The following is a 22,341-nucleotide window of genomic DNA, read 5'->3' as shown; positions in this document are numbered from 1 at the left end:
TTTATAATTATAATAATAAATTTTAGATAAATAAAATGGACTCAGGAATCTCAAAAGCAGTGATATAAAGCTTTTATACTATCGTTAATGTATTTTTGTTTGCTTTTGATGTGATTTTTTTTTTAAACAAAAAATTCTTTAGGTGAGGTCAGTATCTGACCTTGACAAACCCCCCTACTTCTTCAAGGATTCTTTTATGTGATTCTAATTAGGTGCTATTTAACGCTGTGATATTTTATTATCTAAGGACTAAGCTTTTAAACTTTCTGTGGTGTTGTTCAATAATGTATGGTCAACGATTCCATATATATATATATATATATATATATATATATATATATATATAGGGTTCGCTTTTTCTGCAGTTACTGTAGATAAGTTATCTGCAGTAAGTCAATACGACGTCGTTTTGGGACGGAAATCATGGTATTTTTGTAATTTTAATTTATTTTAGGGTTATAATAGTCTTTATATTTATAATTTTTTAAAATTTCAATACCAAAACGACGTCGTTTTGAAAATAAATGCAGATAACTTCTCTGCATTAACTGCAGAAACATTTTTCCTATATATATATATATATATATGATTAATTCTAACTACAAATAAACACAAGAGAATATTTTGACTTATATGGCATGCCATTTGGATGTACTTTTAAAAAATTAGTTTTTTACGAGTTACCTTTTTTTAAAAGAATTTTTTAAAAAAAGTTAAAGTTATTTTATGTTTGGATACAATATTTAAAAAGTGTTTTCAAGTAAAAATATTATTTGGATAATAAAATAAAAAAAGTACTTTGAAGAATATAATTACCGAAAAGGACAATGTTAAAAGTTCTTTCTCCTTTAGCATCAAGAGGTTGCATTGTTCCTCGTCCCTAATTTGTATATTGCTTCCCACCCTCATCGTTCATCTTCGCCCTCCCTTTCCTCATATGGAAGACGAGGTTCTTAATTTTCTTTGTCTCATTCTTTAATTGGAGAAAATACCTGTAAATTGTTGTGTATTATCATGCGTAGTTGTTGATACTTTTCCTTTTTAGGTCCTTGAGAGAGCACTCCAAGAATGTGGCAATGATCTAGATGCTGCGATCAAGAGCCTGGACGAGCTTTACCTAGGATCTGCAGATGAAAATTCTAGAACTGCTCAACAATCACAGGCTAACATCAAAACTAAGGGGCAAAATGCTCACACGAGAGTCATTTTACTTGCTTCCAACTTCTGCTTTTTTAAAAGCTAAAATTTTTAGCTTTTTACAAAAAGTAAGATTTTAAATTTTTTTTTCTTGCTTTTGTTTTTCTTTAAAATTAACATCCAAACAATCACTTTTACCCTAAAAACACTTTTATTTTTTTTTAAAAGCAGCTTTTGTAAAGAAAGAAGTCCATCCAAACAGCCTCTAAATTACAGATAAATTTTAAGGTCTTATATTTAAACTTAACCAATGTGAAATGCTTTCATAGGTTTTGAAAAAGAAGGCTAATAGTTTTAGAAAAATAATATTCTCATTTTACGTGAGAAATTTTTTTCATGTTACACTCACAATGAGAAGGTAGGATCCATCTTGGTTTTTTTGTTTTCTTACTTTTTTATGGACCCCACTCATGTATTGTGTGTAGAAAATATTCTCATGTAAAATGAAAAATTAATCCCTATAGTTTTATGAAATATATCTAACCGTGTGTATGTTCATAATAAATATATTAATGATGACGAACTTAATAAAAGTTATTAATGATTATTTAAGTAATCAATTTATTATTGAAAGTAGACTTAAATCCAATGAATATGTATTAATAATTCTCGAGGCAGTATTTTTATATTATTTTATTATAAAATTAACTTGAATTTAATAAATGCATTACTTAAATTTAATGAAATAAAATAAATAATTTGTTTAAGTTAGTAATTTATACGTGAATATAAACTCTTTTTTTTTTTGATAGCCAATATAGACTTAAATTGATCCATGATTCTTGTCTTAGTATATTTATATTATTTGATTAAAAAATGACTTACCACTTATATTTTTCTAAATGACACATTTTTAAAATTTCGAGATAAATATGAAGACAATGTCATCCGTTAAAAATCATGTTAGACTCTTCGCTTCGGTGTCTAAATAAAGTGTTTATTTTGATGATTGCCAAAAAAAAAAAGTGTTTATTTTGATAACAAAGATGACGGAATGAAAGAAAAAATTGTTAGGAATAAATATTTTCCTTATTTTAATTTTTAAAATTTAACGTTAAAAAATAAAGTTGAAGATTTAATTAAGAATGGAAAAGAAAATGCGATGGGAAGTATTTCCTTTTAAATAATGTAATTTTCTTCTACATAAGATTGATATTGCATTAAGATTTTTTCGTGTTTGATACTTTTTAGTTATACATTAGTACATATTTAGAATATGGGACATGATTCTTTGATACAGGATGTCAAATTTTAAAATTTGAAACCAAATTCTAATCGTTAATTTTCGTCAATCAACGATTATTATTTATTGAGAATTAACAGTTAATTAATAAGTTTGATTCCCAATAAATGATGATCGTTGATTGAGGAAAATCAACGATTAGGATTTGGTATCAAAATTCAAAGTTTGATACCGATGTCAAAGGATCTCATCGCTTAGAATATATCATGGTTTAATCTTTTTATGAATGTAGATCAATTTAATAGATATGAATATAATTATATATATACAAATATATATATATATATATATATATATATATATATATATGAGGTAGGATCCTTTGACACCAGTGTCAAATTTTAAATTTGACACCTCATTTGAGAGTCGTTAGATCAAAAAAGATCAACGGCTCTGATTTGTAAGCATGTGACATCGTTGATCTTTTTTGATCTAACAGCTTTCAGATGAGGTGTCAAATTTGAAATTTGACACCGGTGTCAAAGGATCCTACCTCTATATATATATGTGTGTGTGTATATATATGTGTGTGTGTATATATATATGTGTGTGTATATATATATATATATATATATGGGGAGGGATCATTTTACTCCTCATCTTAGCCGTTGATTTCCGTTTATCTAACGGTTATCATTTATTTGAAATTAATAATTAATTAATTGTTATAACTTATTAAATTATAACCGTTAGATGAACAGAAATCAACGGCTGCGATGAAGAGTAAGACTTTTAAGTCTTATTGTGGAGTCAAAAGATCCCTCCCCTATTTATATATATGTATATATATATAAAGAGATAGGTTATTCTGCCTACTCCCATTTTATATTATGTGCATCTGTATAATGTTCACTAAATAACATAATATTAGCATCTAATTTTACTGATAGGAATATCGATAGTGTGGATGTTATTGCAATGGAATGCACACTTGAAAGTTGAAAGTCCACTTGAGAGATCTTTTGCAAGTACGTCTTCTTCATTGCACGCAAGGGAGGAGAGAAAGGGTGGAGTCAGAGAGAGAGAAAGGGTGAAGTCAGAGAGAGAGAGAAAAAAAAAAGAATAAAAGGGTTTTATTTATCTTTTGAATCTGAACCGTTAGATGAGATTTTAATCCAACGATGTTGAGAGGGATAGGTGAAGGTAGGCAAAATGGGAGTAGGCAGAATAACTTATCCCTATATATATATATATATATAGGGATAGGTTATTCTACCTATCATTTTTTCTGTCTACCTTTGCCTACCACCCTCCAACACCGTTAGGTCAGAATCTCAAGAAGAGAGAAAGATAAATGTTAGTTAAGATTATGATCTAATAGTATTTTAGAGTGGTAGACAAAGGTAGGCAGAAAAAGTGGTAGGTTGAATAACATCTCCCTACATATATATATGTATATATATATATAGGGATTGTATATTGTAACAACCAATTAAGGTTACTACCAATCAATTTCATCGTTAGATCGATTATGTTAATCCAACGCTTATATTTATTTCATCTTTGTATGGTTATGATTCTCCATATTTAATGCATTCTCATTAAATATTGGGAATTATAACCATATAAAGATGGAAATAAGTATAACCGTTGGATTAACACAATCGATCTAACAGTAGAATTGATTGATAATAACATTGGTAATAACCTTAATTAATTGTTACAATATCCTTTCTCATATATTTTTTCACCAAAAAAAAAAAATAACAAATATTTTTCCATATATGTATGGTTTTAATGTTTCTACAGTGAATATAGACAAGTTACCTACATTCACTCCCAAAACGACGTCGTTTTGGATTGAAAAATTAAAAAATAATAATTATAAAGACTATTATAACCCTGAAATAAACTATAATTACAAAAATACCTTGATTTTTGTCCCAAAACGACGTCGTCTTGGGCTCAATGTAGATAATTGACTGCAGAAAAAGCAAACCTTATATATAGCAAAAAAAGTATCTGATATTACTTTAAATAATTTTGTCTAATGTTCACCGAAACGAAGTCATTTCGGGATTAAAAAATTAAAATATAAAAACCATTATAACCCTAAAATGAATTAAAATTACAAATACACAATGATTTTTGCTCCAAAATGACATCATTTTGGTGAACATTAGACAAAGTTATTTAAAGTAACTTTAGAAAAAGCGAACTATATATATATATATATATATATATATATGAAAAAATTATGTAGGAAAAAGGTTTAAAATTTAAGAATAAGAGTCGAATATAATGGGAAATATTTTCCTTTTATACTCTGACCTCTTGTTTTCTTTCATGAGTTTGAAAGTATTGCTAAAATATTTCTTAGATTTGATATTTTTAATTAATGAAAAAATATTTGTCATTTTAAAGAATATAATTTTGTGTTTAGTATGTGTTTGGTCCTACAGAACCGTATATCTACACATAGATATCGTGATTGGCTTATAGCCAATACTCCAATCACTGCGCACAAGCAATAGACTTATAGCCAGGACGTGGTGTGTGCGCAGTGTTGGTAGTAATAGTAAATAGTGTGTGCGCAGTGTTGGTAGTAATAGTAAATAGGTTAAAAATGTGTATATGGGGTCTTTAGCCTCTTATTTATAAGGATTACCTTCTTATACTTGGGCCTTTGAGATCTTCCAATTGATATGAAATCTGCCTTGATTGATGGGGATAAGGATCTTGTCCCTTGATCCTCTCAAGATTATATGGTTGTGATATCCCTATCAAATCTTGCTAGTAATAGGGTTGTTAGGATATGGATCTAGTCCATAACAGTATGTATTTTTTAGTTTTTTATATTCTCTCTTATACAATATTTTCTCTTTTTTCTTCTTTCTAATTTTATGGAAGAGATAAAATATAAAATATATACCGTCATTTCATTTAAAATGACATAAAATTATATTATTTAAATTGATAAATAATTTTTTCTAAATTGAAATATCATCATAAATTCGAAACACATATTATGATTTAATCATTTTGTAAATGTAAGCAAGTGTAACATAAGTTAGCAATTTCAAATTTAATTCTTTTTACTATTTCAATATAATGTTGAAATTAGCATGCTTTAAGAAAAATATAATATATGCAAAATAATGGCTATTTGACCCTTTTTCCCCTTATTAATTAATTAATAATCATTTTGTCCCTTATTCAAAACTATCACCAATCTGCCCCTCTTTAATCGATTAACTTCAAGATTTAACCGATTAAATGGTCAAAACTGGAAAAAAATGGTTGACTTGAAGATTTAATCGATTAAATCTTCGAGTTAATCGATTAAATCTCCTTCTTAATTGATTTAATCGATTAAAACTTATATTTAATCGATTAAATATCCCAAATGAGCGTGAAATCATTGATACCAACTCGTAAAATGGCAACTCTTAATAAAACGCAATCAGCTCTTATTAAATACAAAACACAATCAACTCCTATTATTAAATATAAAACGCAATCGGCTCCTATTAAACTCAAGATTTGCAATCAACTCCTTTTAAATACAAAACGCAATCATCTCCTATTAAATAGGCAACAAAGGTCAAATCTTCTTCATAAGCAAAAGTAGTTGATTGCGAATCTTGAATTTAATGTAATACTTAGCAAAATCTTCAATCAGTTTTCCGTGTATTGGATGTTATTTGAATTTAATGTAATAGGAGCTGATTGCGTTTTGTATTTAATAGGAGCTGATTGCGTTTTGTATCTAACAGAAGTTGATTGTGTTTTGTATTTAATAAGAGCTGATTGCGTTTTAGTAAGAGTTGTCATTTTACGAGTTGGTATCAATAATTTCACGCTCATTTGGGATATTTAATCGATTAAATATAAGTTTTAATCGATTAAATTAATTATGTTTAATCGATTAAATCTTCGAGTCAATCATTTTTTTTTTAGTTTTAACCATTTAATCGATTCAATCTTCAAGTTAATCGATTAAAGAGGAGCAAATTCGTAGATAGTTCTGAATAAGGGGCAAAATAATTATTAATTAATTAATAAGGAGCAAAAGGGTCAAAAAGCCACAAAATAATCCTATAAATTAATATTGAACACTTTAATTTTTAAGTATAATAATATCAATGAGCATAATAATATTTCATAACCATAGCACGTATCACGCTCGTGCGGATGCAGAAAAATTGTAAATGGTGGGGCCTGGACCAACAGATAATTTCGGGTTCTAGGCCCAAACGCGTTTTATATTTTTCAGATCGGTAATCGTTGCAGAGAACTCCCCTTTCTTCCTTCCCTTTACCGTGAGACACTGTGAACTCCGTTCACCTTCGCCGGTAAGGCTCTTCCATTTTTTTCCTCTCGATTTTGCTGAATTAAAAAAAGAAGAAGAGAGAGCATACATTTATTTAAATTTTTCATTAGATTAATAATATAGTAAACCCGTTGAGTGAGAGAAAGTGCCAAAGGAACACACAATTAGGTTTAATTTTGATAGGTCGGAAATGAGCGAGAGGGAGAGAGAAAGGGATGAGGAGGAGGATTGGGAGTTTAGCGATAAGAGGAAGCAGAGGTTAACGAAGTTTGGGAATAGGGACGAGGGTGAATGTGAAGGTGTTGGTGAAGGTGAAGGTGAAGGTGAGGATGGTAGCGGAAGAAGGAAGAGGAGTATCATTAGCAGAGGCGATAGTGATGATTATGATTACGATTCGCGTTCGAAGCAGATGATGATGAAGAAGAGGCAAGAGGAGAGCACATTGGAAAAATTGAGAAGTTGGTATGAGGATGGAGAGTTGGATGCAGGTGATAAGATGGGGAAGAAGCTTTCCTCTAACTCCAACTCCAACTCCAAAGAGGACTATAGATTTTCTGATAAGAGTGAAAGCGGAGGTGGCGGCAGAGACAAGGTTCATGGATCTTCTGAGCAGGTCAAGAGTTCCAGAAGGAAATGGGATGAGGCTGACACTGTCAGTGTCAGGACAACACAAGATAGTGTTTCTGAGAAAGGTGATTTCAGGAGTTCTGATGCTAAACGCGGTGATGATTCTAGGGCGACGAGTGGATCTGCTAGAAATGAGCATGGGGAGAGTAAAACCTCTGGCAGTGATAAGGTTTTCAAATCCAATGGTAAAGAAGATAGAAGAGATGATTCTGAGAGAGGTAAGAGTAAAGGCAATTCAGAACCGCTGGATGTTTGTGGGGATGATAGAATTGAGAGGCCTAGGCCCCACAGAACACCTGCCAGTTATGATGTGGCTGAAACTTGGGATAGGCCGTTAAATGCCGATGAGGATGGAAATGTGCGGTTTAGGGATAAAGCTACTCGAGAAACTGGGAACACAAACAGATCGAGGACGCCTGAGAGGAGTGGAAAACGCCATCAAGATTCAGAAAACTCAGAGGTGGATTGTGAAAGAAGTAGTAGCTTTAAAATGAACGAAATTGAAAATGATGGCTATAAGGATGATAGATCCAAAGGAAAAGACGATACTTGGAATGACAGAAAGAAGGATCGGGAAAGTTCTAAAGAAAGTTGGAAAAGGAGGCAGCCGAGTAATATTGACAAAGATTCAAAAAATGAGGATGGTGTTTTGGATCACAACATTGAATCATGGGAGTTGCCTAGACATGGTCATGAGAGGCCTGACAACGAAAGGCCTCATGGTCGGTCTGGTGGTAGAAAAGATGTAAGCAGGGGGGAAGCTGTTAAAACATCAACAAAGTTTGGGATTTCGAATGACAATTATGATGTGATAGAGATCCAGACCAGGTCCTTCGACTATGGAAAAGCAGAATTTGTATCCAACCTATCCAGGAGAACTGAAACTAGTCAACAGTACAATGCTAAATCAGGCGCTAATAATGAAGAATGGGCATATCATCAGGATGAAAGAGCAAGAAAGAGTGATTTTTCTCGTTCTGGGACACCTGGTGAAGATCAGAAGGAGAAATATGCTGATGATGACTATGATTTTTATGGGGGAAGAGGAAGAGGTCAGAAAGGTTTTGCATCTGGTCGCATTTCTGGTGGCCAAAGTTCTAGTAGTGGTGGCTCACAGCCTCAATATGGAAACCTTGAGTCTGGATCCTTTAACAGAGCTGGTCCACAAGGACTAAAAGGGAACAGAGTTAGTAGAGGAGGAAGGATTAGGCCCACTGGGAGAGACAATCAGCAGGTTGGAATGCCATTGCCAATGATGGGGTCACCTTTTGGACCACTCGGCATGCCTCCGCCTGGGCCAATGCAGCCTCTTACCCATGGTATGTCACCTGCTCCTGGTCCTCCGATTTCCCCTGGGGTCTTCATTTCACCATTTAATCCAGCTGTTTGGCCTGGAGCTCGGGGTGTTGATATGAATATAATAGGTGTTGCACCTGCAGTGTCTCCTGTACCCCCAGGACCTTCAGGCCCAAGATTTAGTGCTGCTAACATGGGGAACTCACCAAATCCTGCAATGTATTATAACCAATCAGGCCCTGGAAGGGGAATTCCCCCAGGCATTTCTAGTCCTGGTTTTAATCCTACTGGACCAATGGCTCGGGGAACACCACCTGATAAAACTCCGGGGGGATGGGTTCCTCCTAAAAGTAGTGGAACTCTTGGTAAAGCTCCTTCCAGAGGGGAACAGAATGATTATTCTCAAAACTTTGTTGACACTGGTATGCGACCACAGAATTTCATTAGGGAGCTTGAGCTCACAAATGTTGTGGAGGACTATCCTAAGCTTAGGGAGCTTATACAGAAAAAGGATGAGATTGTGGAGAAATCTGCATCTACTCCCATGTATTACAAATGTGATCTGAAAGAGTTTGAACTGTCTCCGGAGTTCTTTGGAACAAAGTTTGATGTCATTCTTATAGATCCCCCATGGGAGGAGTACGTGCACCGTGCCCCTGGTGTTGCTGACCACATGGAGTACTGGACATTTGAAGAAATAATGAATCTCAAGATTGAGGTAAGCTATTATTCTGTTTGCACAACACATTCTTTTGTTAGGCTTTTTTCATTCTAAGCATTTTCATGCTGCTTGGGTTTCAAATGCACGTAAAAATCTTTATGAGTAAATTGGTTGCCCTTATTACTAATTATTTTAGCACTCCATGCTGCAACTGAAGGGTAAGATTAAAAATGGTAAATTGGCAACAGTACATGTGGTATTGAAGCTTATGCTAACCTTATAAATTGCAGTTTTTGGAGTAATTCTTATCATATGATGATCTATTGCCATGGGAGTTCCTTTAAAAGTTAGTTGTATATATTAATTTGTGTGATATATTAATATATAAATATATAATGCTTCCTTCCTTCTGGTTTCCTTTTATAAGTGCATTGTGTTGTTTTCTTTTGAATTAGACATCTCATTTGTTTCCCCCTTTTCTTTAGGCTATAGCAGATACACCTTCTTTCATCTTCCTTTGGGTGGGTGACGCTGTAGGCCTTGAACAAGGTCGTCAATGTCTAAAGAAGGTACACAATCTGGATGTTGGAATTGCTAACAGGATTTAGCTTTAATCATTGGTTATGGTTCTTAGCATATCTTTTTATGTATCCTATTGCTTTATCTCTTTCTTTATATTCTTTTTTCTTTATGGGGTTTGGGCTGGGCTTCTACAGTGGGGATTTCGTAGGTGCGAAGATATATGTTGGGTAAAGACAAACAAAAGTAATGCAACCCCAGGACTGCGGCATGATTCACATACTTTATTTCAACATTCAAAGGTCAGTTGAAATTTGTATTATGTACATCCACAGCTTCATTTCAACATTTGAGCTTGTATATAGTTATTTTGATGCTAAGTAGATATAGTAGTCTTCCTTAAACTGTTTTGTTTTGTTGTGGTGAAGGAACATTGCTTGATGGGCATAAAAGGAACTGTTCGTCGAAGTACTGATGGCCATATAATTCATGCAAACATTGATACGGATGTAATCATCGCCGAAGAACCTCCTTATGGTTAGTATTATCGGTTGCGCCTATAAAAAATAATGTTCCCTTTATTCTTCCAAGCAAATACCCTTCTGTCCTAACGAAGATGAAATAGGTATAAACTACGAAAGCAACAACAATAACAAGAAAATCATTTTCCAGCTAGGTTATATGGATCAAACAACACGCTTGTGTCATGTTAAAACTCAAGCTTTCAAAAAGGGTATTTAAAAAAAAAAAAATAGGTATAAGCTGCCAAGCATCTATATCAACATCACCTTTATCTCAAATTAGTTGGGGTCGACAAAGCAACAAAATAAATATCGCAGAGCAGAAGCTCAACACAAAAGCTGATAACAAATCTGATGAAATCCTATTCCAACAACTTCTGACTAGTTAGGTGACAACTAGGTTGTCAGTAGCGGCCCGTAGCGCCGCTAAACCGCTACCGTAGCGGGTAGCGGCGGTCGGCCGCTACAAACCATGACGCTACGCGACATTGGCCGTAGCAGAAGGTAGCGGCGTAGCGTACCAGCAATACCTCTACCCGCTACACCACTCTCATGTTAGAATTTGATGGAGAATCCAGAGATGATGATGATTTTCTTTATTAGTTCACTTTTTGTACTTGACTATTTGACAATTTTATTGTTCAGTTGTGTTTAATTTTGGATCCTTCCTTTATGTTCCTTGTATTTGACATTGATTGTGGAATTATGTGTTTGATTTTGTGTGACTTCTTATGTTTAAGCATTAATACTAAAAGCGGTATTGCCTCGTTTCTTGACTGTTAGTATAATATATGTGGAATTAATACTTCACCGTAGCGGTAATACCGCTACCCGCTCAGTGGCGGACGCAGGAATTTTAATATGAGGGGGCGAAAATAAAAAATACTATATCATAAATAAAAGTACTTGAAATACAATACAAACTTAATATACAAAAAATTGAAAGAAATCTATTACATAAATTAATATCACTTCACTTACTCTTGCTCCACGTGTTTTCATATTATTAAACTCATATATAATTGAATCCGTGCTAAAACTCAAAATAATTTCTTTTTCAATGTATGTAATTAAAGATAGTCTATGACTATACATACATGCAATAATATTAGGAAAGTGGTACACAGCCAAAATTGAAAGGCTGAAGAAGGAGGTTGGTGATGGACGGAACACGGAAAGGAGAGAGAGGATGATATGATGTTTTCAAGGAAAAATATGGGTAAGGGAGCGTTTGGCAGAGGAGAAAAAACTTTTTACCAGTGAAATATAATTACAGGAAAAATGGTAGGAAAGTCAATTTGATGAAATTTTTTTAAAAAAGATGTTTGGTTGACCGAAATATTACCGGGAAAATTTATTTAAATTTACAAAATCTAATCTATATTTGGGAGGAACTTCACACCTGTTTTTCCACTTCCCCAGTTATCTCAAAATACCACATCTCAAGTGGTATTTTGTAACTGTGAATGTCACCTAAAAATCAACATCAAAGTCGATTCCTAACCTTCCTATTTGCTTAGTATTTTTTTTCAAAAACTTGAACCAAACGTGATATTTTTCAATATTCACCCACACTTCCCCATCTAACCCAAAATAAAACTTATACCAAACACACCCTAAGGTGGTGTTTGGTTGGGGGTTTTGTTGAAGAAACTCAGGCAACTTTCATGTGTATTTCCACTTGACCATGTTTGGTTGAAATCTAAAAGAAATTTAACCATGAAAATCATTTGCCCAGCTATTCCAATTTGAGTGCAAAATCTCATGAAAAACAGTGTTTCAGAAACCCAATTGGAAGGTGGTATTTTGGATTTGCCCAGCAAAAGAAAATGGTGCATAATTTTGGAGACGGAATTGACCCTCTCATTTACTGTTGAAACAGAGTCTCTTCGGTCTCTTTTCTCAGTTCCATTCATCACCACTCGTATCTCCAATGGTCCAATAGAATTGTCGGCGACTCTTCCTTGTCTATAAACCGAGTTCAGAGACTCTTCCATGACTAAGCAGCACTTGTTCAAAACTTCATTTGTTGGCGGGTAAGAAGAGTCCTTCATCAACAATTCCCAGTAAATCACGTAATGTCCTGGGATGGATTTAGTATCAGCAAGTGTTACTGTTTATCTCATTTCAGATTCAAAAATTGTAAAGGGTTATTTTTGTCATTTCAACTCATTTTCCCATCAATATTTTATCTTCAACCAAACATAGACTCAGAAAATTTAACTCAATTTTCCCAGTAATATTCGGCTTACCAAACAACTTTTTTTACATTTTCCTACCAAACTTACTTTCCAACCATTTCCCTGTCAATTACATTTTCCTAGTATTCAAAAAATTTCTCCTCAACCAAACGCCCCCTAAGAGTGTGGGCAGAAGCATGGGGAACTGAAGCAAAAAACATGTACAACACGGTAATTTCATCATCGCATTTTTCTACATATATTATAAAAAAAAATCCAAATTTTAGAGGGGGGCGGGGTCCCACCCTAGCCCCCCTACTGGGTCTGCCCCTGTACCCGCTACACCGCTATACCATTTTCGGGGTCGGCCGCTACCGGCCGCTAACTGCTATTGACAACTATGGGTTACAAACGTAAAATGTTACATAGGATTGGACAGGAGGCCCAACATGTTAACCATAGGATTGAAATGAGAAATTTTACATCCTCCCTCCTTATACAAAGTGGAACTCTGGAAGAAATATATTCCTCATTTCAGTCTATTACCTTGAGAAAAATAGTCGTGGGCATTGTAGCCCCCATTAATACTTACAATCTGAAAGGCTGGTCCAGTTGCCTTACTTGGCCTCGGACATAAATTGAAAAATTGTATACTTCAACTGGAAAACCAAAATTGAGTAAAAGCTGTTTAAGATAAAATGCTTGGTTTCTTATAACTACCTTAATTATTAAAATGTTTTTGTATGGAAGAGTAAAATGGGTGCCTGTTAAAGTTCTTGCTTACATATTACAGGTTCAACACAAAAGCCTGAAGATATGTATAGGATTGTTGAGCACTTTGCCCTTGGAAGGAGGAGAATTGAACTATTTGGTGAAGACCACAATATCCGAGCCGGTTGGCTGACTGTTGGTAAAGAACTATCATCTTCCGATTTTAATAGAGAGGTAAGAAATTCAAAATGCCAGTATACCTACACGATATCTCCTATCTCCCTTTTTTGTTTAAATTAAATTGATTGTTTTTATGTATTTTTTTCTTTAGAAGTTGAGTACATTTTACACCATGTTATTTGTTCCTGTAGAATATTATGACCTAGTGTGTTCTGAGAACAGTTTTCTCATCATAGGCTAAATTCTTGAAAATAAATTTGAGCAGTTAGCACTTATTGTTCCATTTTTAATTGGGTCATTTTGGGCAATGACTCTAACCCAATGGAAATATTGGTTCAGTGGCTATGACAGGCGGATATCAAAAAACTTGTCCCTATAGCATTCTTGTCTATATGAACTTGAAATTTCTGAAGTAGCTGAGAACAATGTTTTTCGTGCACCAAATTTGAAAAGGCTGAGGGAAATTTTGAGGTTTCTAATTAAATTAAATTGCTGGAAAAAGAAATTCACTTCATCAATCATTGTTTACTATTATGACATACAGACAAGGAAGTTTCAGCTAATTTTCATTAAATTAACCAGAGAATAGTTTCCATTAAATGAGTTGTTTTTGTTGTTAGATGTTATAGATTATGCTTAACTTCATACTTAAAACATTCTTCCAGCCACCTTTCCGACCAAAACTCTTAATCTGATAATAGAATTTTTTGAAACATATCTTACTATCTAGCTCACGCAGTAGTTGTGCGTTTTTATCTTGAATTTATTTCTTCCACATTAAGATTTTATTCTATCTTTCTAAGATATGCATTATGTTGGCACCAACAGAGTTTGTGCTCATTATTGTCTCCATTATTTGATGCTGATTGTCTGTGTTCTCTGGACTGATTAACCACATTGATGGATTTGGATAATTCAGGCTTATGTTAAGAATTTCGCTGACAAAGATGGGAAAGTTTGGCAGGGAGGTGGAGGAAGAAATCCACCTCCCGAGGCACCTCATCTGGTGGTAACTACTCCTGATATAGAGGTTCTTAGGCCAAAGTCGCCAATGAAGAACCAGCAACAACTGCAGCAGCAGCAATCATCAGTATCCATTTCTTTGACTCCAGCTAGCGCGTCAAACAGAAGACCTACCGGGAATTCTCCACAGAATCCAGCTGCACTGGGTGTTAATCAAGACTCCTCTAGCTCAAACCCTTCTACTCCAGCTCCTTGGGCTTCACCTCTTGAGGGCTTTAAGGGACGTGAAGGCTCTATATTGCCTTCAGATGATAAAGTAGATATGTATGGGTTTCATGGACCAGCAACAGCAAGCTATCTAGATTTTGAATCATTTAGACAGATGAATATGTTGTAGCATAACTCTCAGGATGAACTTGTAGGATCATGGTAGTTAAAATCCCAATTTAAATCTGCGATTTTATGATTTTTTTAATCAAAATGATTTCATTAAAATTCCAAATAGTTTTACGATTTTTTACGATTTTTTTTATGTTATAATTTTACGTTTTACGATTTTCTAATCTTCCTTTCGATTTTAGGTAAAATCTCGATTTTAACTACCATATGTATGATGATATATCGTTTAATTCTTTTTCCCTGTCAATATAAATGGGAAGAAAATTATTCGCATTTTGTCTGTTCATTCTTTTGGTAGCGCTGGTGATTGCATTGTTTTATTAGAGGAATAAAAGAAAGCGTTGGATTACGGTAAAATTAGTAACATTTTGTGTTATTTATCCATTGTTTTAGAAGAATATAATTTTGATTCATGTGCTTACTGTGGCAATAATGGAGCATAATGGTTAGGTTAATAGTAAACCTTTGGGAAATTCAAACTAAACGGATGAATTGGTTAGCGGAATCAACCATTTATTTGTATATGGCTAATTCAAGGTCTTGGGGGTAAAAAAATGGCGTAACAGGTCGAGTAGAATGACTCAACTAAATCATTCTGCAGTTAGGAAAATCAGATTCGTTACCAAATCGCACACCAAAAAATTTGCCAGAAGGTAAAATGCTATTCTAAGGGGAGATATCGCTTGGGAAATCATTTTTTTAATATTTAATAAATTGATATCGTGAAATCTGGTGATAAATAAATAATAACTTATCAAAAGCCAGTGGTATCCAAAATAAAACGAGTACCGTAACAATTTTTTTTTTTTTTGAAAATATTCTAATCGATTCATTGTTTCGCAACTAATCCGATTCGGAACGGATCCAGAATTAAGACTTTAAACCCCTCCCAAATGTGGTACTGAAGAGATTCGAACACAAGTGAGCTACCAGCATTTGGTTATGGTGTATTAATATTGAATGCATATGATCATATTTTTCTTTTCTTTTATGGTGTATTATTGTTATTATTATTATTCAGAGAGGAGGGAAGGGTGAACAACATTGATAACTCATCGACTACAATAAATTCAGCAACACACTACATGTTAATGGTTTTCTTCTTTACTTTTTACACAATTCTAAAGAGTAATGACTATGAGGTAACAAAATTGCGTGACCCCCTCATTCATTTTCCCATCACTTATGCCAGTAGTAGTTCCCAGTTACTATTTATTCCCTACTTATCCAGAGGTAAACGTCTCACTTTCTGGCTTCTGAGGTGGTGGCACAGCAGTAGCTGTTTCCTTAGCTGCTAAGATCAAGGTTAAGCCAATCATGTCAAAGCAAATAAGGTAAAGATAAAGAAGGATGAAAAGCGGGAGAGAAAAAAAAAGAAAAGAAAAGGAAAGTGCCCAAAAAGACTAACCAGGAGGTTGGATTTGAGGTTGAAATTGGCCTTCTTTAGGAGGGGGTGTCTGCCCCTGCTGCTGTTGTGCAGCAGATGCCTTTAGCTGCTCCTCTGTAATCTTAAGATACTCTTCAGAGCTGTATGCCCTACTTGGATCTCGTGTGCCATCTGCATTATCAGAGATATAACTATATTCTGGTATTTGACATCAAGCATGTATCTTGGTGGCAATTTGTCATTTATTAACCATGCTGTGCTATGGCCAACCAATGAAGTGCTTAGTTAATATGCATGATATGATGTAGATGTCTATATGATATAACTCTTGTCCTTGAACACAACAGAAAAAACTCTTCTTCGTGTTTATACAATTATCATTATACTCCATTTGGTTCTAGGAAGCACCAAGAAAAACAAAAAGTAAACGTTGTAAAAATCATACCGGATTTGATTATCAAAATGTGCAGTTTCTTATTAGAAAGAAGGAACTTATCAACTATTTCTGAACAAGGAACTTGTGCTATTGTTCCAAGTAATAGTTCCTTCCATCGAATCATTAAGATCTGATTTCTTCATTTAGAACTGTTAGCTGCATTTATTTTTTTAATGGACCTAAGGGATCAGGAAATGGGGGGATGATGGGGACACGTGATAAATATGTGTATAACCGTAGGAGATTTAAATCAAAGGAGAAGTAGTAACTGTCTTCATCGGGGTATGAGGGATTGAACCCCTAACAGATAACCACAACCCCTCGGTAAAGGTCAGGGGATACCAATTGAGCAATTAATTGTTCCATTTTGGATGCTAAGTGCAGGTTCACTTTTACATATGTGAAAAAATTATTTTTCTTATGAAGCACAGACTACGTATACATATGGCCAAAAACAAAAGACAATGCATGCATGATATGTGAAACAAATGATCAGAAATTTCAGTACATGAAGATCCTAAAGATCACAAATATAGGAATATATTACAGCTCACATGTGGTATTTCACCTCATTTGATTCTTTTAGCATGTCCTCGCTTTTCTAATATACTATTTGATGATTGAGGGAAAATCCTGATGCACAAGGGTTCCTGACTTGCGAGGGTAGGGCGATGGTCGATTATACGCAGTCTTACCCTTGCCTTTTTGCAAAGAGTCTGTTTTTCAAACTCGAACCCGTGATCCTCCGATCACAAAGAGCAACCTTACCGCTGCTCTAAGGTTTTCCTTCATGATAATTTTTCGCAAGTAAAATTTTTTTTTGAAACATTTCAATAACATAATCAGATCATCTCAATAGTATCTTAAAACATTTTTGATATCCCGAGGCAATTTATAGAAGTTGAGTTTGATGGATTTACTGGTTTATAAGACACATAAACAAGTAAACAACACACTTCAAGGTTTACCCGGAAACGTAATAATGAGAGGCAAGTATAATACAAGGTAAATCACTTATGACCAATTTTAAAATTTAAGCAGACCAATTAACCTACAGTAAATCTTTTGCATGCATTAACTTCTCAGTATTAGAATAACGGTTTCACAGTATGTCTAACATAACAAAAAACAGAATTTAGGAACTAGAGTTTTGGCTACTAAGACCTAAGAAGGTTAAAACTTCAACATGAATCACTCCATTATATTTCTAAACGCAATTTAGTATAAAGACTCCTTTCCCCAACAGAAAGAAACAAAGGTGAAAATGACATTAAAATCCATAACCTAGTAAGATATGTCTGGTCAACAAGCAAGAGGGAAAAAAAACAGTAATTTTGCCTTTTACTGCTAATGGATACCCATGTATTAAGAATTTATAAGTTAGAAAGAGGCTACATGAAAAGCAGGTGGTCAACTCATGACTAGCAAGGGCAATAACTAACATCCTACGTAGCATGGGCCTCATGATTTTTTTTTATTTTTTATTTTTTTTTTGGGGGGTGGGGGGAGAGAGAGAGAACAATGGGGCGGCATGGGATATGTGGGAAGGGAGGGAATCCCGTAGGCAGGTAACTAATGAATGGAGGAATTGGGGTAGGCATCTCCTAAGGCTGGGAGGTCAACTCTTTGGGTAGTGTCATAATTTCTATTTCTTGTTATTTTGATTTCTGTTCTTGTATTCCAAGAAAATTCCAGAATATACACAACCAGGTTCTCTGGTTTTTTATGCATTTGTATCAGTTCTATTAAGTGGTCCCTATCAATTGCTAAAATATTTTTCAATATAAAGCGATACTAGATTACTCACTAGGGTCAGCGGTAATCTGAGAACTACTGGTACTAGCAGTGGATGATGATGGAGTTGATGTGGTGTTGCGTCCATTGGAATTGTATGTGTTCTGTGTTGGACTTGAAGTGTCATCAAGACCAATCTCCCGTTCAAGTGTACTCTTAAATTCCCTTGAAACATCCTAAAGGGGACAAAATGGCAACCAATAACATCAAAGCATCTATCAAGTGGCATTGGCATAACAAATTTAATCTGAATTATTTTTCACCAACCTGAAGCTCTCTAATGGTGGGTTGAAATGCACGCAATGTTTTTCCCAGATTTCGAGCAACCTGCGTTTGATGACTCAGTAGAAGACCAAGTGGTTAAGAAAAGGAAAATGGGAAAAAAGATTACTACCATCACCAACAACAACTACAGTTTTGTTATATATTGTAAAGAAATGTATCCATTAAGGCTCAGAATGTCTCTCTAGTGAATTCCAACTGTCTGAAGGCAATCTGATTCAATAATAATCGTTGGAAAATGTAGACAATTTTCTACACCCTGAATGACAGGATGACTTACACAGCCTCCCTGCAAAATTCTTTCGAGCAATTGTGTGGACCAACCCATTATCTTCTGTTGTTTTATTAAAGGAGTAGACATCTCCAGTAAGCTTAGTATAAAGAATTAAGGAATCCCAGATAGGAGTATGAATTCTTGATCACTTATACCCACATAGGAAACTCATCTTTAGTAAAACGCCAAGGATTGTTGATCTGAATGAACATTACCAATATATCATTTCTCTAGCATAAGAACGAAACTTTGATATACAAATCAACTATGAGAAAAATAATGGATCTTTCTGTCTATGTTCATTGAAGGTATTATTGACATTTAATAAGCCAAAGAGAAACTTATTTCAAAAGTTCGCCAACTTTTAATGTTTTGTCTAGGACAGGAAGACTTTCTAATATCTATTTGAAGTAAAACCACGAGCCTATTATGCATCTTTTCCTTTTCTTTGCAAGGTAGAGGGGATATGTTTTTATGAGTGTTTTGAGATAAAACCACTTGTGGACCTCCACCTAAATACTTAAACAGTTAGGATGACTGGTTCCTTGACAAGGTAACAAAGCCTTGATCACTTTGTGATAAAGGGTTCAATGCTTGGTTCCTCCATTCTAATCATTAAGACTGAATTTCACTATTTAATGTTTCAGCACAAGTTATTGACAGCTTCTATTTTATCCACCCTTCAAGCCATTAGGGTTTTCATGTGAGGGGCGTGAGAGCTAAAGAATAAAAACCATTGTTGAACCTCAACTCAACAAGTTCAGCTTTTAGAATGACTGAAATAGTAAACATTATTAGGATAGAAAGTCATTCAAAATTCTTTAACTTATCATAACAAGCATAATTTTTGCAAATTGGCACACATAACACGTCTAATGGGAATTGCATAGGGAAAGGCATTCAAAATTCTTGTAAACATAACAATGATACCGAAGCACACACACATCTAACTCACCTCAGCAAGACCTTTAGGACCAAAAACCAACAAAGCGACAACCCCAATTACCAGAGCTTCGGGGGCTCCAACCCCAAAGAGAGACGCATAAACCACTTTACCCTTACACCTTCCCTTTCTATCTGCAAATGACTATAATGAGCTCAATAAACATGAAAAAAAAAAAAAAAACCCAAATGAGTAAACAACCCCACATGAGATATTGATTGTTACCTATATGAAGAAGAGGTTTTGGTTTACTTGAAATACCCATATGCTTTAAACCATTCCAAGGTGAGAAAAGGCCTCGACTCAGTGGAGATAACCATGAAGGGAGATGAAAATGCTGAATTTTTGGATGTGAAGCTATACAAGTGGATAGTGACACTGCACAGGACCCCAATTTCGGGCATAACACTGTTGAAGCCATTGCTAAGGTTGGTGTCATTTCTTGAAGACACTGTTTTTTTCGAAGACTTTAATGAATGTCGAATGATGATTGATGCTGCTTTGGCCTTTGATTACTGGGCGCACAAAAAATCCTATCTTCAATGTAATGGTCAAAGCCAAGATGTTCCTATTACCAATTGAGCTTATTAATTTAGGGTTTTTTTTTTTTTTTTAATTTTTTCGAAAATCTCATCTGTGTAATGAGAATTTCTTATTTTTGTTACGATAACCCAAAAATATTCACTTGTGAAAATAATTCTTGAGAATATTTTTTATCCCTACTCTATCATTTTCGTAAGATGTTAATGTGTTGTGTATTTTTTGTTCTTAAAATTATTTTTTAAAATAGTTAATAAAATAAATATTTTTTGTATTTTTTGTTTTTAAAATTTAAAATTAAAACACAAAATAAATATAAATGTTTTTTAAATTTGATTCTAAAAAATAAAAAATTATTATAATTTTTAAAATTATTTTTACAGAATAACCGTTATCAAACATGTTTCTTTATTTTATTTTTTTAAAATAAAAAACTGTTTTTAAAAATACATTTCAAACAGGCCATATATCTTTATAATATGAAAAAAAAAATGTATTCAAAATGTTGGAAATAATGGATATTGATTTTAATTGTTTAAAGAAAATTAGTAATTTTTTCTCAATTTTTAATTTAAGGAAAAATTATATCTACACCTGCGGCTGAAATAATACTAATTACTAGAATATGACGTCAAATCTTGATAAAATTTTTAAAAAAAATTAATAGATCCCATATTTAATTTCTGCAGCAAATATTTACTTTCTATCGCTTTTTGCAAAAAAACAAACCCTTATTTTAATACAATATTCATAACCGTAACTTTATTTTATACAAACAGCTGAAATCATCTCTGAGCTCATGTCGCATCAGAAAATTTATTTCTATCTTTAATTAATATATCATTGATAATGAAAAATCCCTAAAAAAATGAAATTACTTTTTTATTTAAAGAATTTTGGACCTTCTAAACGGTCCTTTTTTTTTTGGTAGGTTCCAAACGGTACTTTTAATCAAAGGAGGAAAAAAAAAAGGTATAAAAGTACCTCGTAATTCGTAATCATAATTAATCATGCAGATACAATTTAATGATAATTTTTTAAGGAAATTTTTTTTAAGATAAGCAAACGTTGTAATTTATTATTTTTAATAATAATATAAATCAAATAGGCAAATAGTATCTTTTTGCTTTCTTGGATTTATGATTTCCGCAATCAGTTGTCGCGGATTGGGCTGCGAATATAGCTCTAAAAGCCCATTACTCTCGCAATTTGTAGCTGATGCAAGAAAGACACAATAAACTAAGAAAAAAATATATAACAAGAAAAAAAAAATATTCAACACCTTTTATTAGAAGAAATATATTTAACACTACACATGGAAACGCCGTTGGTTTGTTCGCAGATGTAACATATCCATAATATGTGATATAATTAATGTTTCACATGTTATATGAGATAATTTTATCTCTTACATACATAAAAAAGTGTGTAAGACTCATGTGAGAAGAAGAGAAAAAAAATATAATATAAACCCCACACATTTTTATGTGTATAGAAAATAAAATTATCTACTATGATATGATAAACATTAATCCCATAAGTATATGAGATGATAGACATTTTATTCATGTTTTAAATTATTATTTTTTATCTTTTTATTTAAATTATACATTAATTTGTTATTTTTTAAATTATATTTTAATATGTCCCTATTTTTTTATCATATATAATATGACTTACCAAGGATTAGGGTTTGGTCAAACAAAAATAAATTAATTAATATTAATAAAAAAATTAAAACAGGAACAAAATAATTAATTAATATATTGTGTGTAGTACTCGGAACCAGTGGCCCACTTATTTGTAAAAGTCAGATTCAACCCGACTCAAATAAATTAGACCGGATTGAAAGGGGATTTTTTATATATAATAATATAAAAAGCTTAAAATTATCTAGAAGAAGAGAAAGAAAGAA

The 22,341-nt window shown here is 33.4% G+C and overlaps 2 protein-coding genes across 2 annotated transcripts; one reads left to right on the top strand and one right to left on the bottom strand.

Moving 5' to 3' along the window:
• The first annotated feature begins 6,716 nt into the window (after positions 1-6,716).
• LOC133307924 (N6-adenosine-methyltransferase non-catalytic subunit MTB-like) lies at positions 6,717-14,798 on the top strand. The gene is made up of 6 exons (XM_061508493.1): positions 6,717-9,354; positions 9,783-9,866; positions 10,014-10,118; positions 10,245-10,353; positions 13,311-13,462; positions 14,328-14,798. Exons 1-6 carry the CDS (start codon positions 6,904-6,906, stop codon positions 14,766-14,768), a joined length of 3,342 nt encoding a protein of 1,113 aa, XP_061364477.1. The 5' UTR covers positions 6,717-6,903; the 3' UTR covers positions 14,769-14,798.
• Positions 14,799-15,805: 1,007 nt separating this feature from the next.
• LOC133307923 (sec-independent protein translocase protein TATB, chloroplastic) lies at positions 15,806-20,437 on the bottom strand. Its single transcript, XM_061508492.1, has 6 exons — positions 20,112-20,437; positions 19,899-20,020; positions 18,655-18,714; positions 18,401-18,563; positions 16,179-16,328; positions 15,806-16,061 (listed from the first exon to the last, which is right to left on the bottom strand). The coding sequence occupies exons 1-6, from the start codon at positions 20,323-20,325 to the stop codon at positions 15,994-15,996; spliced, it is 777 nt and encodes a 258-aa protein (XP_061364476.1). The 5' UTR covers positions 20,326-20,437; the 3' UTR covers positions 15,806-15,993.
• Positions 20,438-22,341: the final 1,904 nt, after the last annotated feature.

This window comes from Gastrolobium bilobum, unplaced genomic scaffold (assembly GCF_033153095.1).
Source record: "Gastrolobium bilobum isolate Gb01-03AN ecotype WA unplaced genomic scaffold, APGP_CSIRO_Gbil_v1 utg1697, whole genome shotgun sequence".
In the NCBI taxonomy this organism is placed as follows: Eukaryota; Viridiplantae; Streptophyta; class Magnoliopsida; order Fabales; family Fabaceae; genus Gastrolobium; species Gastrolobium bilobum.
Note: the sequence above shows the minus strand (reverse complement) of the source record. Positions and strands in the feature narration are given on the sequence as shown.

Coding starts and splice junctions, on each gene's coding strand:
- LOC133307924 (XM_061508493.1), top strand. CDS start 6,904: ATGAGCGAGAGGGAGAGAGAAAGGGATGAGGAGGAGGATTGGGAGTTT. Junction 9,355..9,782: donor TAATGAATCTCAAGATTGAG/GTAAGCTATTAT, acceptor CCTTTTCTTTAG/GCTATAGCAGATACACCTTC. Junction 10,354..13,310: donor CGCCGAAGAACCTCCTTATG/GTTAGTATTATC, acceptor TACATATTACAG/GTTCAACACAAAAGCCTGAA.
- LOC133307923 (XM_061508492.1), bottom strand. CDS start 20,325: ATGACACCAACCTTAGCAATGGCTTCAACAGTGTTATGCCCGAAATTG. Junction 20,021..20,111: donor AAAACCTCTTCTTCATATAG/GTAACAATCAAT, acceptor AGTCATTTGCAG/ATAGAAAGGGAAGGTGTAAG. Junction 18,564..18,654: donor CCACCATTAGAGAGCTTCAG/GTTGGTGAAAAA, acceptor TGTCCCCTTTAG/GATGTTTCAAGGGAATTTAA.